Here is a 17911-nt window from a genome sequence, read left to right as displayed (position 1 = left end):
AGGTAACACACCTCCTTCAGTTGCTCTAACATCCTTTACTCTACCTGAATTTGACTGAAGCGGAACCCCCCCCCCCCCCCCGCCTCCCGCCTCCCGCCTCAATTTGGGAAACAAATGGCCACATCCCCCTTGCACAACAGCAGCTGAGACTCAACCAACCTGCCTGCAGCGACTCAGGCAGCCATTAAAGCCCCACACGTAGCCTACAGCCTAAGTGGGTCAGTCGACGCCCTGCATGCAAACGTGCTTCCTGCTGCTCTATTGCCCCAAACCGCTGTGTGCGTGCGGGTGCATCTTGGGATCGCTGGTGCACACAAACAGCTACACTGGAGCCTGAGCTCCTCCCGTGCTGAGCTGAGGCAAGGCTGGCGAACAGCCAGAGGTCAACAGGAAGCTGGATTGGAGGGCCATGATTGTGTAACACGCACATCGACCGTCAGACTGACACACGCAGAAATAAAAGCACCACCCATAGAGTTTACTGACATTATACTCAGCTTATGCTACTTAGGCCAATGGTCGATTGGTCCAGGTGGGCTGAATGTCCCTCGTGTTAAAAAATGTATGATAGAAAGCCACCATTGCTGCAATGCTATGTGCTTAAAGCTCTCAAAGGTAGAAGTTAAGTAGATGATTTTATAAGCTTAGAAATTGCACAACACTGAATGCTCATTCTGCAATGAAATGCTGACTCTCATTTCCCTTGAAGTGTCGTTGTGGTTTTCACATCCTGTGCCTGTTTACTGGTTTATAAAGTATTTGAGTGATCACTACACATAAAAAAATAAATAAAAATAAACTCTATCTATCTTTCCATAGTCAACCCTAATTTGACACACACGATTCTATGGATTCACAGCTTATGGAGATCTCTTAATGAGTTGCCCTTTTTTTGGGGGGGTTGAGATGAAAACATAAGCAAGGTAGATCTCCAGGAACAGGGTTCGGCAGCCCTGCTCCACCAAATTATTTTTGGAAAGATTCCATGCCACGCCCAAATAAATACATATTTCTGTACCCCCCCCAAACCTCCAGGATTTGAGAAACACCACACTGAAGCTTTCCAGAGTGGTGCACCTGAGAGGAGAACGTGTGTCCCAACGGTCATGGAAGCTCTAGTCACGGCAGAAGAAATGGAGAAAAGTTATTAAAACTCCATATTTGCATTTAATTCAGGGGTATGAACCAAGCTGTCCCTAGGCTGGATAACCAAAGTGCCATTGGAGGGCATCTGCCCATGCAACGAGGAGCAGAAACAAATGGTTGGCATTTATATAGCACCTTTATCCAAAGAGGTGTACAATTGATGCCTCTCATATCACCCATTCATACACACACACACTGGTTGGCGGCCATGCAAGGCACCAACCCGCTCATCAGGAGCAATTGGGGTTTTGGGGTCACTTTGACACACCCCGGGGTGGAATCGAACCGGCAACCGTCTGACTGCCAGGCGAATGCTCTTACCCCCTGAACCATGCAGAATTCATTCATTTCACTCAACAGTGCAGTTTACAGGGACAGGACATGACAACACAACAATACTGTCACCGGCTCTAATCCTTCAATGCAACACAGTCCAGGCACCAGGATGTAGAAACCCAAACAGTAGTCTCAGCAACAAAATGGACACCCCCTTACAGTGGCTAAAAGGAACATCAGGACACGGACACATTTGAAAGTTTTATTGGCGCAATTCAAAAATCCACAGAAGAGAAGGCACCTGTGGGACAGAAATTGGGATCAGTGATAAATTTACAATTTAGTTTGCGGGGGGAGTGGGCAGACATGAGATCAAACCCCTCAAAGAAGGTACTGTATAGCATTTCAATTTACACTTGCTTGAAAAAAACCCAAAAAGGAATGAAAAAGGTATGCATGACTGAATCCAGTCATACATACAGTAGCATCAGACCTGGATCAAATACCTAATTGTTTTGGATTAAATAAATTTGGATGTTAAGCTCAATTGTTAAGCTTGCCTGGTGCAATTGAGCCAACCAAGAGGACCAGAAGGTGGGGGTTTTGAGAGCATTTCATAGGTTCCAAAACACCAGACAAGGTTGAATACTTTCTGGCCAGACCCAAACTTTGGCGTTGTATAATTTTTTTTATAAATTATCCATTTGACTTAATTCTTCTTGCGGCTGTTTTTAACCAAGTTATTTGTTAGCATTTCAAGTTTGGATACTGCACCACCCCGGACACGTAACTCGCCGGGGTGATGCAGTTGCACCTCTGAGAAAGGTCCTGAAGCTAACCTTGCAGAATTTTTCCAGGGGTGAAGCGTTTGGACCAGGCAGGACAGAAAGGATGAATGACAGCACTCACCACAGTCAGGGCATCCCGAAGACTTCCTGGAATGACAGGCGAGGCATGAGCTCCTCCTCCGCTTCCTCGACAGCCGACCCTTTCACCGGCTTCTCCTTGGTCACCCTCTCAGTCCCCCTTTTAACTCCTGGCTCAGTCACCTTTCTGGTCACTGGCTGAGTCCCTCTCCTAATCCCGGTTTCATCCACCTTTCCGGTTACGATCTGAGTCCCCCTCAAAATTCCTGTCTCTGTCACCTTTCCGCTCATTGGTCCAGTCACTTTTCTGGCCACGGTCTGAGTCCCCCTCAAAATCCCAGTCTCAGTCACCCTTCTGGTCACTGGTTGTGTCACCCTTCTGGTCACTGGCTGTGTCACCATTCTGGTCACTGGCTGTGTCGCCCTTCTGGTCACTGGTTGTGTCGCCCTTCTGGTCACTGGCTCCGTCACCATTCTGGTCACTGGTTGTGTCGCCCTTCTGGTCACTGGCTGTGTCACCATTCTGGTCACTGGTTGTGTCGCCCTTCTGGTCACTGGCTGTGTCACCATTCTGGTCACTGGTTGTGTCACCATTCTGGTCACTGGCTGTGTCACCATTCTGGTCACTGGTTGTGTCACCATTTTGGTCTCTGGCTGTGTCACCATTCTGGTCACTGGCTGTGTCGCCCTTCTGGTCACTGGTTGTGTCACCCTTCTGGTAACTGGTTGTGTCGCCCTTCTGGTCACTGGTTGTGTCGCCCTTCTGGTCACTGGCTGTGTCACCATTCTGGTCACTGGCTGCGTCACCATTCTGGTCACTGGTTGTGTCACCCTTCTGGTCACTGGTTGTGTCGCCCTTCTGGTCACTGGTTGTGTCGCCCTTCTGGTCACTGGTTGTGTCGCCCTTCTGGTCACTGGTTGTGTCACCATTCTGGTCACTGGCTGTGTCACCATTCTGGTCACTGGCTGTGTCACCCTTCTGGTCACTGGTTGTGTCACCCTTCTGATCACTGGTTGTGTCGCCATTCTGGTCACTGGTTGTGTCACCCTTCTGGTCACTGGTTGTGTCACCCTTCTGGTCACTGGTTGTGTCACCCTTCTGGTCACTGGTTGTGTCACCCTTCTGGTCACTGGTTTCGTGACCTTTCTGGTCAGGGGCCCAGTCACGGTTGTAGCCATGGACTCAGTCACAGTCCTGGTCTCAGTGGGTGTAATCTCGTCCCACTCTACAGTGGCCTCCCCCGGGACCACTCCACCTTCGGATTCCAGCATCCAGGAGCCGCTGGTGACCATTTTCTTGGTGGCTGAAAGCAGAGACAGGATGGGGCGGGTTGGGGGGTTGGGGCGGGGGTAAGAATCCAGACCTCTTCAATGCCGAGCGGAATACATCCCCTGGCCGAGTGCAAGCTCCCAGAAAAGAGTTCCGCAAGCTGGGAACGTTTTCACCGAGCGCTCCCCAAACCTCATCGCCCACCCATCCCCGTGTGGAGGAGGGCCGTTCTCACCGGGAAGAGCAGCTGCTGAGGCGTTGGTGACGCAGGTGGAGTCACAGCAGGAGCACACCTGGGGGTCGCCATACAGCTCCTCCCACCTGTCAGGACACAAAGGTGAAGTCGGAAACAGAGGAGGAGGGGGGCGCCATTAACAGGGAACGGCACTCAAGTCATGATTTCATGTTCTGTTCCCTCTGAATAACTGGTACAACCTGTATCTCGTGTCAAAACCACGGGCACGCTCAATCTGAAAACGTCTTGCTATGGTTTCTGTGTTGAACGAAACGTTTTCTCCCAACGGGGCACAACATTTTGCACCAGGCTTTGAGCTACGTTTGCTCCAGTTTGGTGGGTGTAGCTTGAATCAATAACAACGTATGCCTACGCTTTAAAGGCCGGAGAATGTCCTTTCAGATGCCATAGGAGCAATGTCAGTCACCGTACTACGTCAGTCAGTCCGCCCACGGTTTGCAACAGGACGTTCAATACGCCACCGTTTCTCTTTAAATGGACGCTTTGCTATGTTTTGTCGGGGCAGAACGTGGCCCATATCAATCTCCAGTATCAGCGAAAGAGCGTTTTATGAGATACTGTCCCTGGGATGCAACTCCTTGAGCAAGGCCTTTGACCCCACCATTGCTCCAGAGGGGAGTGCCCCTTGCTTAGTCTATCCAACCGGACGTTTTTAGATAAAAGTCTAAGGTAAATGAATGATCAATGAATGCAGGCATCTTTTGATTGAGAATACTACTGCAATAGACCCGTTGTTTTTTCTACAGTTCTTCAGTCACAACCACGATATTGCAGATATCTTGCAAGATTTTAGTCTTTGGTTTCACCTGTTGCCTCCACTATTTTTTCTTAATCCATACTCTGCAACATAGGGGAAAGGAGTGGGACTGTATACATGGGTGATATCATTGTTTGGAGAGGGCTAAATTATGACATATTAAAAATTAGATAGCATTTGTATTCGGGTGTGAACAAACATATTCAATCATACTTTTTGGCTGCAGTCCCCGGTCACATCTGTCCCTTACCTGCCTGCTGTAGAGTTGTAGGTGCAGGATTTGGCCATTTCTGTTGGAACAACGTCAGCCACGAACATCTCGCAGTGCATGTAGAGATGCTGAGAGGGAGACAGGCACAGCCCTTTCATCAAAATACATCTTCAACAACCCCCGCCCCCTCTATCCACAGCGCGCTGTGACCTTCTGGCTCCATATTGGGAGGCCGCTCCTAAAAGCACGCGTTCACCTGCAAACGTGTGCGGGGCTGGGGCCGCGGTGGCGCAACAGGCTAAGGCGCAGCAGACTTGTGGTTGCAGTTCGCTGCAGTTGCACACCGGGGACCGGGGTTCGATTCCCGGTCCTGCCAAAAGCCAAGTTTGGCCGGATCACGTGGAGCAGCATAATTGGCTTGCTGCTCCAGAGGGAGGGACTTGGCAGGGTTAGTAGATCGTCGCATAATAAAGCAACTTGGGCGCCTTGGAATCAGGGATGAGACCGCTTGAAGAAGGCGTGTCGCTCTCCTTCGGGCCGCTGAGGGACAGGGTGTGGGCAGACTAACTCTAATTGGATCAGACAGGGAACAATTGGCTACCAAATTTGGAGAGAAATGGAAAAATCAGAAATAAATTTATATTAAAAAAAATGTTTTTTAAAGTGTGTGGGGCTAAGCGCCGCTTGCTTTCAGTCCACTGGGCAAGCTCGTGTGTAGACGGTTAACCGCAGACACCTGATCAAGGACATTACAGCTGGCATGCAGTGAAGCGCGGACAGACCCGCAGACAAGACCTGCTGACTGAAACTCAGAAGATCACCTCATCCGGAAGTCCCTCAAAGAGAAAGACGTCCACCATAAAGCCTATGGGGCCAACTAGTGGCCAAGGTGCTTGACTGAGGCGCGGAAGGCTGGTGAGTCAAGCCCCAGTGTGGCCACAAAAAGATCAGTGCAGCTGGCCAGGGGGGTTTCGTCTAACCAACTGTAAGTCTAAACGACTGTATAACTAGCGTACTGTGACGTGAGCCTGGAAGAAGGAGGCATCCACCATCATCATCATCCTCACCTCCTCCGGCACTCCCTCGAAGACGAAGGCCTCCACCACGAACCTCAGAACGTTCCTTTCGTGCCGGACGAACCTGGCCCTGCTGCCGGGGACCGCGCTGTCCGCCATGCACCTGAAAGCAGAGAAACGCACGTGTGACGCCACACTGTAGAACACCATGGAAACAGCACCATGGCAACAGGGGAAGAGGGGGAGGGGGGGCAGATTATTGTGCCTGTTACCCATATTCCCCGATCACCATGTAATGGAGCGTGTTGCCGATATTTCGGGAACGAGTGGCGTAGCAGAAGCTGACATAAAGCCTTTGGTCCCAAGAGATGGATGGCAAACTGGCCTCAAAGTACATGGGGCTTCCGATGATGTAGCCTGTTGATTCAGGGAGTCTCTGCCACTCAGCTGAGAGGGGAAAAGGAAAAATCTGTTATATCAACAACCTGTCCAACACCAACCAGACCCGGGTCAAATACACCATTGCTTTGGATTTAAATAGCTTGTTAAGCTTTACGGAGCTTGTCTGGTGTATTGGAACCTACAAAACGCTCTCAAAAAGTGCAAACCCTGCCTTCCAGTCGGACGAATTGCACCAGGCATGAGCAATGGAGCACAGGAAAGTATTTGAATCCAAAGCAGTCATGTTTACCGTTGCAAGTAGTGAGTGTGAAGTCACCGCTCGGGATCATGCTCATGAAGAACTGTTGAGTCTTAATCTCCGGCAGATATCCAATTTTATAGGAGTAGTAAAATCTGCAGCAAAGGGGAAGGAAATATGGAATTTTTCACCGTCACCGAAAAAAAACGCAAATTATCACAGAAATTAGGTTCTTTCGTAATCCTGGCCTAGAGGAAGTGTGTGGGCACCAGCTCTTAGCTCCGATAGAGCTCATCTACATTGGATTCCAGGCCGGGCATTGAGACACCAGCACATGCTGAAGCCACCTGCCCAGAGACAGTAAAAGTTTTTAAAAAATGTATATAGTACAGTTTACCATAGGTAGCCTTTTTTTATTTTGAGCACATGCCCACCAAAAGGTTTCCAGGTCATTCACTGAATGCCACTACATTGACTTACACGTATGTTTAAGAAAAAACATTAAATAAATAAATATAAATAATAATGCAATGGTACAATGTTAGTAACAGTTATGTCGGTGAAGATAAATTATGATCAGTTTTAAATTAAACATGGGAAAGGGACGCTGCCATATGGGTCGTACCTGTTATAAAGGCATAAAACCTGCAGAGCGAAGGGTACGGCTGTCCGGATGAGTCCTTTGGGTTTGTCGGGGGTATAGTAGAGTGTGTTTGCGAACACCAGTTGATTGTTGATCATCTGAATTGAAAGGATTCAGTTTACGCAGTGCTTCTACTATGTTACGTAGGAGATAAAGACTTTATTCAATGATCTCTCGCTCTCCCTCTCAAACGCACACAGACACACACCTTACCGATATTTTTCTTCCACATTCGCTGACGTCGTAAAAAAAGATAAAGTAGTTTTCTGTTTGGTTGCTGACGCCGCACGTTCCAAGAGACAACTGCGAACGCAAAGCCTGAGAGCCCAGATATTTCCTGTGGACTGTGACGCGAATTTTGTTGAACTGGCACGTTACGAAGGCCACATCTTTGCTTCTAGGAGAGGGTCTGGTCGGGCTCTGCGTAGCAACGGGAAGCAAAAGCTTTTTCAGATTTCCTGGCATGGGCCCTTGGCCGGTCAGGCGGCTGGGCCTCATTAGCTCTTTATTTACAAGAGGAGCGATCGAGTGCTGGAACATTGGGAGGGAAAGGTATGGCCACGGAAGCGGTGGCTGGCTCTTGTTTTCAATCGCGTCCCCTCGCCCAAGGAACCCTTGCGTGTGAACAACCGCACCACTGTCCGTGATGTGCGGCGCAGGAGCCGTGGTCACGGTAGTCCAGGCGGATCCTCGCTGTTTGTTGTGGCGCTCGCACAAGAATGAATAAAAACCGCACGAAAAGACACACAGAGAAAGCAGAAATGGACCCATTACATGGAAAGTGGAATATTTTGAGCAATAACAACACAGCTTCAAACCTGTTTGTGTTTTCCCATCTGTGAGGTCTCGGTACTTATTCTAAAATACAAAGATCCCAAATTCACTGACAGTAATTAAAATCACCTGTTGTTGACGCGGCTTAATTAGCCTAAAGCAAGCAGATGCGTATTAAGCAACGGATTGGTTTGTACTGTACGGAATTCTTCGTTGTATTATATTTAACACACTTTGACAGCAAAAAAAAAACAAACAAAAAAAAACCTTGTACCGAATACACAAACGTCATGTCAAAGTGTCAGGAATACTATAATACTTCTGCATTTTAAATTATAATTTTACTACCACCCATCTCACAGCCACATAGACTATGGTCGACCGATCTCGCGCTGATTGACCTACAATGTTTTGGTAGAGTACCTGACCGGATTCTCGCTTGCTATTCGGATGTGATGTTGTGAATAGGTCTATATTTCTAGATTTACCGACATGTTTGTGAATGATCTGCGCGTATAATATGCAAGTACATGAATCCTTCTTAATATAAGGCTACATTTTCTCAATATACAACCCAACTTTTGTTAATCAGTAGGAATCCTACTTCTAAATCTAATGAAAATTTTATATATGTATATATAACTTTTTATTTGTATTAATATATTGTAAATTAGATTTGTTTATCACTTTGATGATGTTACATATAGGGTACCTTTGAGGTACTGAAAATGTGTTGTCAGTAGAATTGGTATGTGTGTTTATGAAGTTAACCTTGCAGGTCAGTGATCAATACGTAGCTATGAGCTTTTGGGAAGGCGTGCCAATGTGCCTCATTGGTTAATACATGTTCCAAACATACATGGATGACCAAATCCCCACTTTCCCAAAATGTCATCAGACGCAAGTCAAGCAAGGAATCCATAGCCTTTTGCTGAGATTTATTTTCCCATTGTGGTGAGATCAATCAAGATCCATTCAAGTCAATGGAGTGAGTGTCCTGGAGAAGGAAGAAAGGCGTAGCTCCATAATCAGATCCATGCCAAATCATGCACAATAACAAGAAAGACAAACATGTCTAATGAAAGTGAGCTTGAAGTATCACGCCGGAGATATAGGAATGCTTTCACAGACACAGATTAAAGTTTAGTCCTTGACTTAATGATACAGTTCATAAAGTTATCTGAGGTTTTGTACAGAGAATCGCCATTCAGAATTTAATTTGGTCTCGGACTAGTCCGTGAAACTGGCCCCCCAGTGCTTTCATTTGTTTGTTTGTTTGTTTGTCAGTTTGTAATAGTTGACGTTACTTTTCATATGGCGAGGGACTCCAAAACCTTCCCAGCTACCGTGCGGGAGGAGGGCCCGTCCTCGGCTCCGACTTCCTCCTGCAAACCTCCGTCTTCCTCCGCCTCTTCCTGGTCCAGGTCCGGTCCTTGGTCGTCCTCCCGCCACAAGGCAGGCTCCCCCTCGGCTCTCAAAAGCTCCTCCTGCGCCCCTACCTTGGAGCGCCCCTCTGACCCCTGTCCCCGCCCCCTTCCCCAAGACGCTCGAACTTGCACAGGGTCCCTGGGCCCCTGCTTGGTCTCTCTTGACCCCGCCTCGGACTCCTCCTCCCCGTAGTCTATTGGCTCTGTCACTGGACCCGCCCCTTTAGCCTCCTGTCCCACGTCTGCCTCCCCCCTGTCAACCTGCTGAGCCCCCCCTGCACCTTTCGTCATGGCAACGCTCCACGGGTCGCTGGTGATCAGGGACCTTGGAGAGGGGTACAAGGAGGAGTGTCCTGCATCTGTAAAAACACACACAAGCATCAGCATCATCCTATGAGGAAGTGCCGCTGCCTTACAACCTGGCCATTGTGAGAGCCATTCCAACCCAGACAGTGCGAGACAGGGCAATGAGGTGGCACACCCAAGTGCAAAACAAAGCACACGTGCATAGCTAAATAAACACCACATTACAGTTATTTAGCTGATGCCTTTATCCAAAGCAACTTACAGCTGATTTAGACGAAGCAGGTGACAATCCCCCCCCCCAGGAGCAACGTGGGGTTAAGGGCCTTGCTCAAGGGCCCAACAGCTGTGCGGATCTTATCTTGGCTACCTCGGGGCTTGAACCAACAACCTTCCATGTCCCAGTCATGTACCTTAACCAATTGACTATAGGCTGCCCTCGCAGAGAGAAAATATGGATGCACCCCACAAAATTGGGGACAGTGTGTTTATTAAAGAGGCATTGTTAACAACTAGTCTGAATCTGAAATATAAGCCAAAATGACAAGTGGCGAGTCATATTTGTTAAATGGTCGTGTAGAAAATGCTAAACCACTCTCATGATGGTTTCCGGTTTAACTCACGACTAAACATCGACATTGATTTCTCTCGACTTATTTACTTACGAATCCGGTTGGGACCGCACTGGGAGTCACAGCAGGTGCAGACGGACACCGAGCCGAACAACTCCTCCCACCTTACGGAGAGCACAACGCAGTCAGGACCACAACGCACCACAGATTACAGCACAGGCACGTAGGTGAAAGTGCAACCACAAGAAGCTCAGAAGAAGAGCCCTACAGACCAGGTTGTGATCACGATGACGTCACCAGTGTTCCTGCATTTTCACGCACCCGTTTCAGTCACATCTTGAACTTCAACGTAACCAGTTGCTACACTTTAAAGTGACTATGAGTCTGTGTAACCTAAACAGTTGGTGGGAGGTAAGACAGCCCTTATGCTGAAGTCACCCCCCCCCCGCCCAGCAGAGCCAGGTGTCAGGGTGCGGATGTCATGACAACACCAGTGTTCCTTTATGTTCAAGCACCCATTATGTGTCAGTCTCATCTTCAACTGGGTCATTACTGGTTTCCTTAAGTTGCTACACAACTGCCGATGAGTCTGGCGGAAGCTGAACTTTCCCCACTGGGAGGTAAGAATGATACACGGTCACACAAATATAAGTGGTACTGGCTCACTAGATTGGAGCCCTAAAATCGAAAATCTAAAAGTCTACCTTTGCATCTTACTGTTGAAGGTGCAGGACTTGGCGGTTGGAGTTGCAGAATAATCCCCTTCGGTCATCTCACAGTGCAGGTACAGATACTGTGGGCGAATGACATGAATTGGCGGGTGTTTGGGAAAACCCGTCACACTTCAGGTGTGCAAGAACGCCGGCTGCTGAAACGTCACCTGGGACGAGATTCCTGGGAACACGAAGGCGTCGATGGAGAACCGCAGGACACCAGCCATGTAGCTGTGGAACTTTGACCGGCTCCCAAATCTACGGCTGTCCACCATGCACCTAAAATTCAGTTGGTATTATGGTTCTGTGTTAGCACAGTGGACTTGCATTCCAGTGTTTTAGCAACGCCGCCGTCGCTGGTTCGGGGATGTCACTAGTCAGGTCTCGTTTGTCACTCTTGTTCATATTACCCAGAATGCACTTTCTATCGTATGCATCTCGGTATAATTACTGCATTCCGCTAAATGAATGCAACATAAAGTAAAGTTTCCACAGTAGTCCATGGGTGAATGTGCATCAGGTCACACACACAACCCAAAGCACGCTGGCCTGAAATGGCATTACCCGAAGTTCTCGATCACATCCATCCGAGGCACCGAGTAGGGGTCCTTGGACACGGTGATGTGACAGGTGGTGACAGACACGCGGTCCATTCTGGAAAGTCGGGTTGTGGAGGCTTCAAAATTCATGGGTGCTCCAAGCATGTAGCTCTCTGTGGAGCCCAGTCTCTCCCAGTGCTCTGGTTCAAGAAAAGGAAAAGACACTCTGCTGCTTTGTTTGTTTGTTTTTTACAGTTATTTAGCGGACGTCTTTATCCAAAGCAACTTACATTTGATTAGACTAAGTAAGGGATAACCAGGGGCCCAACAGCTGTGCAGATCTCATCGTGGCTACACTGGAGCTTGAACCACTAACCTTCCGGGTCCCAGTCATGTACCATAACCACTAGGCTTATTTTTCAATAACTGGAAAACCCACCCTCTTTAACCACTACTCTGTTATCATTGCCTTTGAGTTTCAAGAGGAGGAAAAAGAGGCATTAAAAAAGTTATTGCTCACACTGGACTATAAAATACACTAATACACTAAAGGCACAGTGGAGGTACATTTTTATTCTTCAAGGAACAAATTTCCCAAATGTACCTTGAAAGTATAATAATGTTCTCTATTTTGGTAGTAATTTACCAACAAAGCCTTTTACCAACAAAGAAGATACAAATGAATTATGTATTGCTGGCTAGAGGTCCAAATTTATGTAGGTTATCTAATATATTACTGATGAAATTATACGTTAGTAAAAGTTGTATGGTAGGTACTGTACATTGTGCGTTGTCAGTATTGTGTGGTTTCTTATAAACTGTGCTATAAAAATTCGGCCTAAGTGGCAAATATGATATTGATCTCTAAACGTCTCATAATAATTCCTTTGCATATGCCCTGTCAACACTACCAGGTGTGTTGGACCTCCCCTGATAACAGTGCTCCAACTAACTGCCAGCCTGCTCCTGGAAGGCCAGGAAAACAAAAATCTACAGGGAGTTCAGACCCAAAAACGGGGCATGGTGGGATAACCAGGTAATCAACTGTGTAATCAATATTGGTCAATTAAGGACTGAATATAAATGGTAAATGGTTGGCATTTATTTAGCGCCTTTATCCAAAGCGCGGTACGATTGATGCTTCTCATTCACCCATTCACACACCAATGGCGAATGGCTGCCATGCAAGGCACCAACCAGCTTGTCAGGAGAGGGTGAGGTGTCTTGCTCAGGGACACTTCGACACACCCAGGGTAGGATCGAACCGGCAACCCTCCGACAGCCATACGACTGCTCTAACCGCCTGAGCCAATGTTGCCCCAATATCAAAGAAAAGAAATCTCAAGGCACCTCCAGGACCAGGTTTGGGGAAGCCCACTCTCCTATAAGACAGGATACCTCACTTCTGCACATTAACCCCCCCCCCCCCCAAACTCCCGAAAAGACATGCTCACCATTGCAGGGCACCAGGCTGAAGTACCGCTCCGTGCTAATAGTCTTGGTGAATGCAAAGCTTTTCAGATGAGGAACATAGCCAACCTTGTAGGTATAGTGAAACCTGTAGGGGAAGGAACCAGGGGTGGGCAAGGAGGGTCATCTCTGTTCCTATGTTTCCTAACTTCTGCTCTTCAGGGTCTAATCAGCCAATTTTCGTGAGCTGAGATTTCCGCTAAACATATTGATAAGCTGATGAATGACAGCTGAAAACTGTTCTCGTGTCTTTATGTGAAGCACAAAGCACGCGTCTTCACTGTGGTTACTCAGTGAAACGGCATTGTTGTCCAGCCAGGTAAGTGTTTCAGCTTGGGTAACGGGTGGAAATAAAAAAAACTGCATACTAACTGGCCCCAGGATTGGGGTTTCCCCATGTGAGAGAGCAAGGCTCCACACCAGTGGTCTCAAACTCAACGCTGTATGGGTGGTTTTTACTCCAGTCTCAGATCCTGATTATATACTGGCCATATCAACCGCTTTAATTAAGCATCAAGCAACAACAAGAACCAGCAGGCCCAGCAACCCGCCTGGACCAGGAGCGATGACCACTGCCTTACGGGACTCAGCTTCCCTCCTAGTTCCCTAGTTCGGCTGGAAAGAAGGAACATGGTGCTGCCCACGGCCCACCAGGAGGAGCGAGGCCCGGCGTCCCATACCTGTTGTAGACGCAGTGAATGGAGAGGGAGAGGGGCACGGCCCTGATCACCGCCCCCTGTCTTTCAGGGACGTAGCGCAGGATGCTGGTGTACACCAGCTGACCATCCACAATCTGGAAACACAAACAGGGATGGAACGTGAGGGAACTGGGCACTGAGTGTTCAAAGTAAAAAAAAACCTGACGGTCGAGCTGCACGTTCACACCGGTTTTCCGTTCTGGTTCCTCAGTGGTGGAATGACTTGCCTACCACTGTCAGGACAGCAGAATCCCTCCCCCTATTTCGATGCAGACTAAGAACACACCTTTTCAAACTGTACCTTAGTCCTACCTCCTGACCCCCCCCCCCCCTTTCCGATATCCCTCTTGTCCAACCCAAAAAAAAAAAAAAGATTAAAAAGAAAATAAAAACCTTGCACTTACGATTACTATTTCTTGTTTAGAACAGCACTTCATGTGTATTTTACTAGTTATGGATGTGATGCTTTAACTTGTGGAAGAACCTATGCACTTGTAAGTCCCTTTGGAATAAAAGCATCTGCCAAATGACTAAAATGTAAATGTAAAGTGGGGGAAAAAGCACCGCCAAACAGCTTTCTAAAACAGACACGGTGCCATACTGAGAACTCCAGTTACAGAGCGCTGTTGCCACAGAGCTGTTATGTGACTGTTGTCGTTGCAGTTGCCATTGATGCAGGGGTGGCCTGTAGCGTAGTGGTTAAGGTCAATGACTGGGACACGCAAGGTCGGTGGTTCTAATCCCGGTGTAGCCACAATAAGATCCGCACAGCTGTTGGGCCCTTGAGCAAGGCCCTTAAGCCTGCACTGCTCCAGGGGAGGATTGTCTCCTGCTTAGTCTAATCAACTGTACGTCGCTCTGGATAAGAGCGTCTGCCAAATGCCAATCATGTAATGTAATGTAATGTAATGATAAGGTAAGGATATCAGAAGCCAGAAAACTGTAGGTATGGGGTGTGGGGGCTTGGTAAAAGGGACAATTCCCGTAAACTGAAATTAGTTTTAAAAATGACAACTAAACTGAAATTACAATGCACTTACAGAACTGAAATGGAATTATGCAGGCATAAAATAGTGCATGAGTATTTTCTCTTCTACTGCATGTTGTAAAACTATAAGTGCCCAGGAGATGGTGCTATCGCAGTTAAGGTGGAACCTGTGATAACCATATGCTCGAGGAAGTGTTGCGACTGTAGTAGCTCCACTAGTATGTTGAAACCGGTCAGGAGAAAACCTGAGCCCACTTGAGCACAACCTGATGTCTGACAAAAGTAATTGTGTTATTGTTAGCAGTGCTAATACTATTTGTGGAGCGATTCTCAAGAGGATGAATCCCAACAAACGTAAGTCCAAAAAAGCTCACACAAGCCTGGCTTTTCAAGAGAAGGTCATAAAGGCAGAGACAGAGGCCAATAGTGGTATGGCATGTGCTGCCAAGTAGTGGCAAACTACATCAGTGTACTGTTCTTGCATTCAGTGTAATGTATTTGGTTAGTCCCAGTTCCACAAACCTTTGTGTTATTCCTGTTGTCAAGTTTAACACATGGAACCTGTAGTTTTGGGAACTGACTGTTTCGCATATGCACAGCGTGATATCTACTTTATTTGGTTAGTAACAGTGTTTTTGCACTTGTGTTTGGACTGTGAAGCTCTGATGTCTATTGTAAGTTTCGTGCTCTTTGTAGTGAATTAATAATAGGCCTACTGTCTGCAAAAAAATTGAATTATGTAAATATTGTATTTCTGTATTTCGACAGATATACACATGGGACCCAAGTTGAAGACCAAATTCAAAGCTAAATAGAAATAAATATAATATTTACCCTAGCGATTAGATAGACCAATGGTGTGACACCAAGAGTAGTGTAATAATCAGGGGCTAGGCTAATAGCTTCATAGCACCTGAATACAGGTGGTGACAGGTGATACAGGTGATGGACTGCCATAGTCTGATTTAACGGTATACTTACCCTTGGCCTAATTCCACATTCGTCAAGGAAATTGTGAAAGTAAATGTAGTCTCTGTTGAAACGATAGGCCTTACAATTTTCCAAGAACAGCATTGATGGTCGGCACCAAAACCCGAGCATTCTCCTGTTCACCCGCACAGAAATCGTACCATTCCCGCACCATACTTCGACTCCACTGGGGTTACTGACTGGAGCCGTCGGATAGCCCAGCCAGCTGTCCTGTGGCGGAAGCAAGAGACTCTTGACAGCGCTGGGCAAGGGCCCTAACCCCATAGCAGGTCTGAACAGCTCCATATCTACAATTGGAGCTTTCACATGTCGGAACATGGGGAGTTGGTAGGGCGGTAGGGCGGGCGCGGCGGTCCTGGGTTCGTGTCCCCTCATCCTTGGCCCGATCACCGGGTAGCGGCGGTCGGGCTGCTTCTTGCTCTCCCACTTTCCCACCTTCACAACTAGCCCGGCGGGTGCCGGCGAAAAAAGAGCCACGAAGCAGAAAAATGACAGACCATGCAGCCACATTACGGACGCCTTACTCTAGCTTACTACAGCCGCCAAAAAACAAATTCGATTCAGTATAGAAGTAAACCGTAATCTAACGTCAGCTAGAAAACTATTTCCAATAGACCTATATGCTTTTAGTGGCCGACGGTGAGTTTTAAAAGTTGTTTTGTTTTTAATAGTGTATAAATTAGTAGCTAGCTGACGGTCAACTTCAAACACCCTTGAGTAGGATAATGTAAACTTAGTTCACGCTCTAATTAGGCGCACCTGTCCATGATAGCCCACCTCTAAATAAACTCAATTAATTGCAGGAAGTTTGAGGCAATTGAATAGGTTAACAGTTAGGCTATTTAACTGAGAGCTACCACATTTAGAATTATGTCAAAAAGTCTACAAAGCTTATCATTTGATTCAACTTAGATGTTAGGCCTATTATTAAAACCAACTACTGGAATAAGTATGTGGGTAGCATATAGCCTAGACTATTTTAATAATAAAACCGTTTTAGGCCAATACATTTAAGGCATATGCCTATAAAAAGCAGCCTACTTCCAGTTGCTGCAACGTGACGCTGTCACAGTTAGGCTTGGCTACAGATTTGTCTAAAAGCCCTTGCTTCAAAATGTTGTTTCGAGGAATTTCAGAATTAACAGCAGCCCTTCCGTGAACGTTTTCATCTGTACCGGAAATCAGAACCATGGAGAGAGAGTGAAAAGCATGATTCCCATCAAGCCTACTCACTAGGCTATAGGCTAGTTTAGAGAACGTAGCCTACTTTGAAAGGTCGAATGTAGGTAAACATAGTTTAATGGCCGGTCATGTTGGCTGCCTGATATTTCGCAACAATACCACGACAATACATGGCATTTATGATGCATTTTTACTTTCTCTGGAGGAAGAAACGTAGGCTATTAATTCCAGCCAACGGCTCACCACGACCGCATGGAAAACATCAGATGCTAAATTACCATGCCCTAGCAATAATCACAACGAAAACCCTAGAACTAGACCTATACCATAGATCTAGACAGAGCCAGATGCGTGTAGTTCATGCTCAAATGATGACACCTATATACATTTCAGCAAAACCCAGAAAACATTAGTATCCTACTATCATGACGCTTGGCGTCACCTCCGCGGCCAACAGAGAAGTGGGCTAAATGGGTGCGGGCGGTGTAGTTCTTATTCTGTGCGCGAGATGGCAGCGTTTAGTCAACCGATCTTTATTCTTCGGTCCTGTCGTGATTTAACAATATAAATCAAAACCTGAGCATAGAATACCGATTTGGCTGTATTACCTCTTTGGTAGTGTGGACTACCGCTTGGACAGGGCTAACTTCTTCATCTAACGCCCGCATTTTGAATAACCGAAGGGCACCTTAGAATGGGCAATTATTCCTGCACAGATTGGAGAACCATAGTCTCACGTGGGGGTTGAACCTCACCTTAATGCGGACTCCACCTTCTTGAGAATCCAAACGCCGTCGGGACTTCAGTGCTGTGCTGACTTTCACATGTCGCATGTAGATTTCACCAAATGAGAAGCGCGCATGAAAATGGGCCGATTTATTGCAGTTTAACTAAAAGTCACGTTCACATGCTAAATAGGTTTGCCTATTTAATGACAAAAACACTACAAACGTTTCCATTTGTAGTGACCTGAAAAAAGGCAGATTGGATAAATTCTAGTTGTCTATCGAAAAATAATCAATTTGTCATGACAAGCAATTGTATAAAATATAGGCTATATTTTATGCCCACCGATACAAGTGATATTTTAGCCAGATTCCTATTTACGCGGCTAGAGCAGTCACCTTTGGTTTACACAACATATGGACAAAATGTTTCAGTTAACTATAACGAC

General features: G+C 46.9%; 2 protein-coding genes across 4 annotated transcripts; both read right to left on the bottom strand.

The window, feature by feature from the left end:
* Nucleotides 1-2981: 2981 nt before the first annotated feature.
* On the bottom strand, nucleotides 2982-7448 carry LOC133137966 (zona pellucida sperm-binding protein 3-like; the record flags this gene model as incomplete). The annotated part of the gene is made up of 8 exons (XM_061256435.1): nucleotides 7290-7448; nucleotides 7064-7179; nucleotides 6490-6593; nucleotides 6071-6245; nucleotides 5850-5961; nucleotides 4822-4910; nucleotides 3794-3879; nucleotides 2982-3592 (listed from the first exon to the last, which is right to left on the bottom strand). Coding segments are annotated over exons 1-8 (1317 nt in total), but the record flags the coding sequence as incomplete, so codon positions are not given.
* Nucleotides 7449-8778: 1330 nt separating this feature from the next.
* Nucleotides 8779-17895, bottom strand: LOC133138980 (zona pellucida sperm-binding protein 3-like). Of its 3 annotated transcripts, none has more exons than XM_061258188.1 (9): nucleotides 17493-17895; nucleotides 13560-13672; nucleotides 12864-12967; nucleotides 11435-11609; nucleotides 11038-11149; nucleotides 10862-10950; nucleotides 10251-10321; nucleotides 9163-9641; nucleotides 8779-8852 (listed from the first exon to the last, which is right to left on the bottom strand). In XM_061258188.1, the coding sequence occupies exons 1-8, from the start codon at nucleotides 17568-17570 to the stop codon at nucleotides 9166-9168; spliced, it is 1218 nt and encodes a 405-aa protein (XP_061114172.1). In that variant the 5' UTR covers nucleotides 17571-17895; the 3' UTR covers nucleotides 8779-8852; nucleotides 9163-9165. The 3 variants fall into 3 exon arrangements, with proteins under 3 accessions (XP_061114172.1, XP_061114180.1, XP_061114161.1); XM_061258196.1 differs by lacking the exon at nucleotides 17493-17895 and adding an exon at nucleotides 17159-17201; XM_061258177.1 differs by lacking the exon at nucleotides 17493-17895 and adding an exon at nucleotides 15547-16974.
* Nucleotides 17896-17911: the final 16 nt, after the last annotated feature.

The sequence above is a fragment of the Conger conger genome, chromosome 1 (genome assembly GCF_963514075.1).
Source record: "Conger conger chromosome 1, fConCon1.1, whole genome shotgun sequence".
NCBI classification, from domain to species: Eukaryota; Metazoa; Chordata; class Actinopteri; order Anguilliformes; family Congridae; genus Conger; species Conger conger.
The sequence above is the reverse complement of the archived record's forward strand: the minus strand, read 5'-3'. Positions and strand labels throughout refer to the sequence as shown.